General features: G+C 37.7%; 1 protein-coding gene across 1 annotated transcript in view; it reads right to left on the bottom strand.

Moving 5' to 3' along the window:
* LOC135089446 (glutamate receptor ionotropic, kainate glr-3-like) overlaps nucleotides 1–10000 on the bottom strand; it is an 88141-nt gene that overhangs the window by 25223 nt on the left and 52918 nt on the right. Inside the window, exon 7 of the mRNA XM_063985024.1 lies at nucleotides 9828–9983. Within this exon, the coding sequence (XP_063841094.1) occupies nucleotides 9828–9983 (156 nt within the window). The remainder of the gene's footprint in view (nucleotides 1–9827; nucleotides 9984–10000) is intronic.

Below are 10000 nucleotides of genomic sequence, written 5' to 3'. Positions count from 1 at the left end.
ATTTTATAAACGTCCAACCCTTCAGGAAGTAAAAAGTTCACGCAGGGAAGCCACAGAACACCTGATTTCTGATCTGATAAAATTTTTGATTGGGGCAGAGCAAACTTGGTATTGTTTAATGCCTCAAAAATTCCTACATCTATCAACTTGACACAACCTTCCTGACAACTATTCCCTCTTCTTCAGTGACTCTCAATTCTTCTATACTGAACATCCTTGGTCTGTCCTTTTCTTATAATCTAAACTGGAAACTTCACATCTCGTCTCTAGCTAAAACAGCTTCTATGAAGTTAGACGTTCTGACACGTCCTTACCAATTTTTCTCACCCCGCAGCTGCTAATTCTGTACAAGGAGCTTATCCGCCCATGTATGGAGTCTGCTTCACATGTCTGGGGAGGTTCCACTCATACCGCTTTTTTAGACAGGGTGAAATCAAAAGCTTTTCGTCTTATCAACTCCTCTACTCTAACTGACTGTCTTCAGCCTCTTTCTCATCGCCGCAATGTTGCATCTCTGGCTATCTACTACCGCTATTTTCATGCTAACTGCATGGCTCCTCTCCTGCCGCGGCCTCGCTGCTATTCTGTCCACCTTTCTAATGGAAGGGTTAACCAGTATTCTTAATTATTCATCTCTTGCTCTGGTAAACTCAGGAACTTCCTGCCTGTTTCTGTATTTCCACTTTCCCATGGCTTGAACTCCTTCAAGAGGGAGGTTTCCATACACTTATAGTTCAATTTTGAATGTCAGTGGGCTTTTTTCTAATAGGTTTAATAAGTTGTTGCCCTTAGGAGAGAGAGAGAGAGAGAGAGAGAGAGAGAGAGAGAGAGAGAGAGAGAGAGAGAGAGAGAGAGAGAGAGAGAGGTGGTGAGTGGGGAGTGAGGTTATCAGTGACACATAGGCTCTAATCCGATAATTGGCCCAGTACAAGGTTTGGTTGGACTGCAGGTCGGGGAATACCCGGAAACGACAACGCCCAAACGCTTAATTCAAACTGGTCTGTACCTTTATTTTCATTGATTCTGTGTTAGATTGCTCTATGAATCTAACACATCTTACAACTCCAGCAAGTAAATTCTTAAATGATGTTAGGGATAAGTCAAGCAGGAATACTGTCCTTGAATTCAGAAAAAAAAGAGGCAATAATAAACGTGTTGGTAAAAAAAAATATGAACTTGCCGTGTTTGGGCACTCAGGATAGATGGGAAGGTGTTAGGCTGGATAAGGCCATGACTAAGCGACAGGCGACAGGGAGTTGTAATAAATGGTTCTAAATCCGGGTATGGTCATTTAATTAGTGGGGTGCCACAGGGATCAGTATTAGTGCCATCGTTGTTTTTAATATATATCAATGACTTGGATAGTGGTAGTGGTAGTGATAGACTAGTAGTGATATCAGTAAATTTGCGGATGACACAACGATAGGTAGATTAATTAGGTCAGAATCAGATGCAGGCAGATTTAGATAGGATGAACTTATGGACGGGCAGATGGTAAATGCAGTTTAATATCAATAAATGCAAAGTAGGCAGAGGAAACCCACACGGTAGGTAAACAATAAACAACGAAACACTGGTAGGTTTAGGATACGAAAAAAAATTAGGAGTTATAGTTAGTTCTGAACTCCGTCAAGGAAAGCAATGCATAGAGGCCAGAAACAGGGCAAATAGGGTATTAGGATCCATTTTTAGGAGTGTTAAAAGTAGAAGGCCCGAAGTAATATTAGTTATATTTGGCGCTGGTCAGACCTCATCTAGACTACGCTGTGCAGTTCTGGTCCCACATTACAGGAAGGATATAGTAACAAAGAGTATAGCACAAAAGAGAATGACTAAAAGGATACAGAAGATGAGGAGTATTCCTTACGAGGTGACAATGAAACTGTTAAATTTACATTCTTTAGAGAGACGTAGGTTAAGAGGGGACCTGATAGACGTCTTTAAGTGGCATAAGGGTTATAACAAAAGGGATGTAAGCAAAATTTTTAGGATTAGCAACCAGGACAGAACAAGAAGTAATGGGTTCAAGCTTGAAAAATTAACCTTTAATAAAGAAATAGGAAGAAATTGGTTTTCAAACATAGTGGTAGATGAATGGAACGGACTCAGCATTCAAGTTTGTTAATGCATTAGGGAGCTTTAAGAGAAGATTTGGCAGATTTATGGATGGGGATGATAGGTGGAAATAGGTAGGTATATTTCATACAGGGACTGCCACATGTAAAGCGTGATGACTTCTTGCAGCTTCCCTTATTTCTTATGTTCTTATGTTCTTATGTAAAGGACAGACAAAGGATGTTCATTGTAGAAGAGGAGGACAGCTGAGTGTCATTGAAGAAGAGGGAATAGTTATCTGGAAGATTACGTTGAGTCAATAGATGGAGGAATTGAGTTTTTGAGGCATTGAAAAATACCAAATTTGCTCTGCCCCAATCAAAAATTTTAGAGAGATCAGATGGCATCCCTGCGTTAACTGTTTACTTCCTGAAGGGTTGGGGGTCGATGAAAAGACGTGGAGAAGTACAGCGTGATATCATGAGCGTAGGACTGGATAGGACAAGAAGTTTGGTTTATAAGATCATCGATGAATATTAAGAAGAGAGTAGGTGAGAAGAGAGAACCCTGAGGAACACCACTGTTAAAAGATTTAGGAGGACAGTTACCGTCTGCCACAGCACTAATAGAACGGTCAGAAAGAAAACTTAAAACGAAGTTACAGAGATAAGGATAGAAGCCGTAGAAGGGTAGTTTGGATATCAAAGGTTTGTGCCGGATTCTATCAAAAGCTTTTGATATATCTAAGGCAACAGCAAAAGTGTCACCAAATCTCTAAATGAGGATGACCAATACTCAGTATGGAAAGCCAAAAGATTACCAACAGAGCGGCCTACTTGTGATCAGATTGATGATTGTGAAGTGATAGATGTTTGAAAGTCTTCCTGTTGAGGATATATTTAAAAACTTTAGATAGCCAGGAAATTAAAGCAATAGGACGGTAGTTTGAAGGATTAGAACGATCACACTTTTTAGGAACAGGCTGAATGTAGGCAAACTTCCAACAAGATGGAAAGGCAGATGTTGAAAGAGTGTGAGTAGTATATATATATATATATATATATATATATATATATATATATATATATATATATATATATATATATATATATATATATATATATATATATATATATATATATATATAAAGAGAAGGCAAATATAAGCAGCAAAAAAAGTTAAAGGATCACCAGCAGGCCTCTAGCAACTTTTCTTCCCCCTTGCCATTCCTTATATCTCTGAAGGTATTTCAGTTGTAAAATTAGGTGACTTTCTCTCTCTCTCTCTCTCTCTCTCTCTCTCTCTCTCTCTCTCTCTCTCTCTCTCTCTCTCTCTCTCTCTCTCTCTCTCTCTCTCTCTCTCTCTCTCTCTCTCTTTGCAATTATCATTTATGCAATTCCAAATGACTTTACTTTGCCCAGGCAAAGTCTAAAATTTTTGTCATACAACATTATCATTCTGCCAAGTCACTTTGAATCATTCCTTGATCAGTGTTTGGATCAATGTGACATTTACATTGATGTTCTGGGCTTCTGTAAAATCCGCCTAAATGATGTCATACGTCATCTCTTCAATATTAAGGCTTATTCTGTGTGGGAGACTTACAATTTTTTAAACAAAGATTTCCAATGTCAACAATTACCCAATGTCTCTCTTCATCAAACTAACATAGAGTCATTGTTTATAAAGGTAACATATTTCTTTAAGTTTATAGTTATTGTTATCTATAGGCCACCTTATTCTAATCTTAATAACTTTCTAATTTCCTTGGAAAATATTCTTGAAGAATAAGGGAGAGAAATTCATTTATTTATTTTATTTTTTTTCTTTTTTTGGGTGACTTCAACATAAACATATTAAACGATGATAACAAGGTACATGCCTTCACCAACTTCCTCGACTCTTACAACTTTTTTTTTTCCAACGGTAATCAACAAACAACTTGCACAATCATGAATTTAGTGGGATTTATTATACTTCCATCAGTATTCATTTTCCTGTTTTTAGTATCTTTTAAATCAAATAATGGCTACTTTTCCTCTCCTAAAACTGTAACAACCAAACGAGTCTTTGGTAACGCATCCATTGATGCCTTTAAGGCTGATTTACAAGAATATAATTGGTATCCGGGCATGACTGATTCTGATGTGACGAAAGTTTCAACGCATACATTTTTTTTTTATTTGCTTGTATGGTAAGTACTCGTATTTCTCAAAAAAAAGAAAAAAAAAAAAATATATATATATATATATATATATATATATATATATATATATATATATATATATATATATATATATATATATATATATATATATATATATACAAAGAAAAACAATGATAAACAGGCCACAACACACAACTCTCTTCCTCTACACAAAACTAAAAGCACCTAATAACACACACACACACACACACACACTTCACTCAAAATTTCAAAATTCATGGCGACTCCTACACCAACCTCGGAAAACCCATCTGGAGAGGGGACCACAAATGTCCCCAGGTCGAGCTGCACTTCTGACGACGTCCCTAAGTGTCGTGACATCCCCCTCAACTTTTTCTTCATTAACTTCTGCAGCATTCGTGGTCTAAGATCTAATTTTCAATCTGTAGAACACCACCTTTTCTCTTCAAAACCTCATCTTCTTTTCCTCACAGAAAGGTGTCTGAGGCAACTGACAGTAGCCCTTTTCTATTCCCTCCTTTATTTTTTTTTATGAAGGAAGGACACTGGCCAAGGGCAACAAAAATCCAATAAAAAAAAAATGCCCACTGAAATGCCAGTCCCATAAAAGGGTCAAAGCAGTGGTCAAAAATTGATGAATAAGTGTCTTGAAACCTCCCTCTTGAAGGAATTCAAGTCATAGGAAGGTGGAAATACAGAAGCAGGCACGGAGTTCCAGCGTTTACCAGAGAAAGGGATGAATGATTGAGAATACTGGTTAACTCTTGCGTTACAGAGATGGACAGAGTAGGGGTGAGAGAAAGAAGTCTTGTGCAACGATACCGCGGGAGGAGTGGAGACATGCAGTTAGCAAGATCAGAAGAGCAGTTAGCATGAAAATAGCGGTAGAAGACAGCTAGAGATGCAACATTGCGGCGGTGAGAGAGAGGCTGAAGACAGTCAGTTAGAGGAGAGGAGTTGTTGAGACGAAAAGCTTTTGATTCCACTCTGTCTAGAAGAGCAGTATGAGTGGAACCCTCCCCCCCCGACATGTGAAGCATACTCCATACATGGACGGATAAGGCCCTTGTACAGAGTTAGCAGCTGGGGGGGTGAGAAAAACTGGCGGAGACGTCTCAGAACACCTAACTTCATAGAAGCTGTTTTTAGCTAGAGATGAGATGTGAATTTTCCAGTTCAGATTATAAGTAAAGGACAGACCAAGGATGTTCAGTGTAGAAGAGGGGGACAGTTGAGTGTCACTGAAGAAGAGGGGACAGTTGTCTGGAAGGTTGTGTGGAGTTGATAGATGGAGGAATTGAGTTTTTGAGGCATTGAACAATACCAAGTTTGCTCTGCCCCAATCAGAAATTTTAGAAAGATCAGAAGTCAAGCGTTTTGTGGCTTCCCTGCGTGAAATGTTTACCTCCTGAAGGGTTGGACGTCTATCAAAAGACGTGGAAAAGTGCAGGGTGGTATCATCAGCGTAGGAGTGGATAGGACAAGAAGTTTGGTTTAGAAGATCATTAATGAATAATAAGAAGAGAGTGGGTGACAGGACAGAACCCTGAGGAACACCACTGTTAATAGATTTAGGAGAACAGTGACCATCCACCACAGCAGCAATAGAACGGTCAGAAAGGAAACATGAGATGAAGTTACAGAGAGAAGGAGAGAAGCCGTAGGAGGCTTTCTCTATCCTCATTTTCGATCCAAAGCTGGATGCTGCGTTTATGTGAGCAACGATTTAACCTGCTCTCTTGCACACACTCTTGAATCTTCCGAGTTTTCCACCATCTGGCTACGACTACAGAGTCACTCTCAAACTAAATTTATCTGTGCTGTATACCTCTCACCTAACTCCTCTGACTATAAGAAATTCTTTGACTACTTAACTTCCATAGTGGATAACATTCTGACTCTCTTCCCTTTTGTAGATATCTCCATTCTTACAGACTTCAATGTTCAACACCAGCTTTGGCTTTCCTCTCCCTTCACTGACCATCCTGGTGAACTAGCCATCAGCTTTGCTATCCTCCATGGCCTAGAGCAATTGGTGCAGCACCCTACTCGTATTCCTGACCGTCTTGGAGATACGCCCAACATTCTTGACCTTTTCCTGACCTCTAATCCTTTTGTTTATGCTATCACCCTCTCTTCTCTGTTGGGCTCCTCTGACCACAATCTCATATCTGCATCTTGTCCTATCTCTCCAATCCCTCCTCAGGTTCCCCCTAAGCGAAGGTGCCTCTGGTGCTTTGCCTCTGCTAGTTGGATTGACCTGAGGAGGTATTTTGCTGATTTTTCTTGGAACAATTACTGCTTCCGTGTCAGAGACCCGTCTTTGTGTGCTGAGCGCATAGCAGAGGTGATAGTGTCTGGCATAGAGGTGTACATTTCTCACTCTTTTTCTCGACCTAAACCTTCCAAACCTTGGTTCAACACAGCTTGTTCTCGTGCTATACATGATAGAGAGGTGCCCCACAAAAGGTACTTAAGCCTTCCATCACTAGAATCTCATGCACTTTATATTTCTGCCCGGAACCAAACCAAGTCTGTTCTCCAACTAGCGAAAAACTCCTTCATTAACAGAAAGTGTCAAAGTGTTTCAAGATCTGACCCCCCCCGTGACTTCTGGCATCTACCCAAAAATATCTCCAATAACTTTGCTTCTTCTTCTTTCCCTCCTTTATTTCAACCAGATGGCACCACTGCTATCACATTTATTTCTGAAGCTGAACTCTTTGCTCAAACCTTTGCTAAAAAACTCTACCTTGGACGATTCAGGGGTTGTTCCTCCCTCTCCTCCACCCTCTGACTACTTCATGGTACCTATTAAAATTCTTCGTAATGATGTTTTCCATGCCCTCGCTGGCCTAAACCCTCGGAAGGCTTATGGACCTGATGGGATCTCCCTTATTGTTCTCCTAAACTGTGCCTCTGTGCTTGCACCTCGCCTAGTCAAACTCTTTCAGCTGTGTCTACCTTTCCTTCTTGCTGGAAGTTTGCCTACATTCATCCTGTTCCTAAAAAGGGTGACAGTTCTAATCCCTCAAACTACCGTCCTATTGCTTGAATTTCCTGCTTATCTAAAGTTTTTGAATCTATCCTCAACAGGAAGATTCTTAAACATCTATCATTTCACAACCTTTTATCTGATCGCCAGTATGGGTTCCGTCAAGGCCACTCTACTGGTGATCTTCTGGCTTTCCTTACCGAGTCTTGATCATCCTTTTTTAGAGATTTTGGTGAAACTTTTGCTGTTGCCTTGAAAACATTAAAAGCTTTTGATAGAGTCTGGCAAAAAGCTTTGATTTCCAAACTACCTTCCTACGGCTTCTATCCTTCTCTCTGTAACTTCATCTTAAGTTTCCTTTCTGACTGTTCTATTGCTGCTGTGGTAGACGGTCACTGTTCTTCTCCTAAATCTGTTAACAGTGGTGTTTCTCAGGATTATGTCCTGTCACCCACTCTCTTCTTATTATTCATCAATAACCTTCTAAAGTAAACTTCTTCTCCTATCCACTCCTACGCTGACGATACCACCCTGCACTTTTGGCCTTATCTGTCCATGTATGGAGTATGCTTCACATATCTGGGAGTGTTCCACTCATACTGCTCTTCTAGACAGGGTGGAATCAAAACCTTTTCGTCTCATCAACTCCTCTTTTCTAACTGCCTGTCTTCAGCCTCTCTCTCATCGCCGCACTGTTGCATCTCTAGCTGTCTTGTACCGCTATTTTCATGCTAACTGCTCTTCTGATCTTGCTAACTGTATGCCTCCCCTACTCCTGCGGCCTCGCTGCACGAGACTTTCTTCTTTCTCTCACCCCTATTCTGTCTACCTCTTTAATGCAAGAGTTAACCAATATTCTCAATCCATTCATTCATTCCCTTCTCTGGCATACTCTGAAACTCCCTGCCTGCTTCTGTATTTTCACATTCCTATGACTTGACTTCCTTCAAGAGGGAGGTTTCAAGACACTTATCCTTCATTATCTGACTACCGCTTTGGACCTTTTTATTGGACTGGCATCTCAGTTGACTTTTCTTTTTTTTTGGGGGGGGGAAAGTTTTGTTGCCCTTGGCCAGCGTCTCTCTTACATAAAGAAAAAAAAAAGGCCATAAATACTTCCGTTAAACATCATAAGAAATTCCAAAATCTTTGTGCCAAGTAGCCCCTTTCTTATAAAAAAATAAATAAATAAATAAAGTTTAGGCAATATCGAAAAACACTTCAGTTCTAAGAGCAGGAAAGAATAATTACTATAAATATAAATTCAAAAGACTTCATATATGATTAAAGAAAATACATTATCAAGAAATAATAATATTAAAAAAAATAGAATCCATCTAATTTGAAAACAAATAATAATAACAGAAATTGCACAAGCTTTTAATGAATATTTATGAAATATTGGTAACTCAACACCTAATACTCAGTCATCTCCGGCTCCACTTAAATCTTATTTATTACCCGAACCTGCTCTATTTTTTTTTTTTTTTCTCTCTCTCTCTCGATCCAACAACATCTGAGGTGAGATCCATCATCAAAAATCTTAAAATCCTCATCACCTCGTCACGACATCAGCATGCATAAATATTAAAATATGTATAGATGAAATTTCTCACTTTATTGTATATATTAACAAAGCTTTCAGAGAAGGCTCTTTTCCTCAACATCTCCAGATTGCTTGTGTAATACCAATATTCAAAAAAGGTGAGAAACCCATTCATACAAATTATGGGTTAATTAATCTACAATATAATCTATATTACCTTCCTTTAGGAAAAGTCTTGAAAGAGCTGTGGTATATATATATATATATATATATATATATATATATATATATATATATATATATATATATATATATATATATATATATATATATATATATATATATATATATATATATATATATATATATATATATATATATATATATATATATATATATATATATATATATATATATATATATATATATATATATATATATATATATATATATATATATATATATATATTTGTCTTTAATTCATTATACATATCTGCTGATGACAACATTTTCTAGAACAGATCAAGGAACCAGAGACCCACACAATATGACCCTTCCACTCCAGGAAACATAGGGTTCAGAAGAGTAAAAGCGTGGAACTAGCTGCCCTAAACCCTAAAGAACATTCAAACCTATAACATGTTCAAGACAAAAATAAAATCAAAATCTTTAAATGGTTTTATGTATATATATATATATATATATATATATATATATATATATATATATATATATATATATATATATATATATATATATATATATATATATATATATATATATATATATATATATATATATATATATATATATATATATATATATATATATATATATATATATATATATATATATATATATATATATATATATATATATATATATATAAAAGGTAAGAACTTAAGTTCAACTACTCAGTGACCAATAAAATGTATCAAGTATCTCTCTCTCTCTCTCTCTCTCTCTCTCTCTCTCTCTCTCTCTCTCTCTCTCTCTCTCTCTCTCTCTCTCTCTCTCTCTCTCTCTCTCTCTCTCTCTCTTACCACACTATAAAGAAGGTCGATTGCATTGTCAGCACCGAGGCCACTGCCGATCACAGCATATTTCTTGTCTTTTAGGTCAAAAGTAGCACGGTATATGTCACCGTGCACGAGTGCCTGCTTGCGGACGCGATGCAATAGTGAACCAGGAGCTGCGTTCTGGTGAAATTTAGTAA

The sequence above is a fragment of the Scylla paramamosain genome, chromosome 33, assembly GCF_035594125.1.
Source record: "Scylla paramamosain isolate STU-SP2022 chromosome 33, ASM3559412v1, whole genome shotgun sequence".
NCBI classification, from domain to species: domain Eukaryota; kingdom Metazoa; phylum Arthropoda; class Malacostraca; order Decapoda; family Portunidae; genus Scylla; species Scylla paramamosain.
The sequence above is the reverse complement of the archived record's forward strand: the minus strand, read 5'-3'. Positions and strand labels throughout refer to the sequence as shown.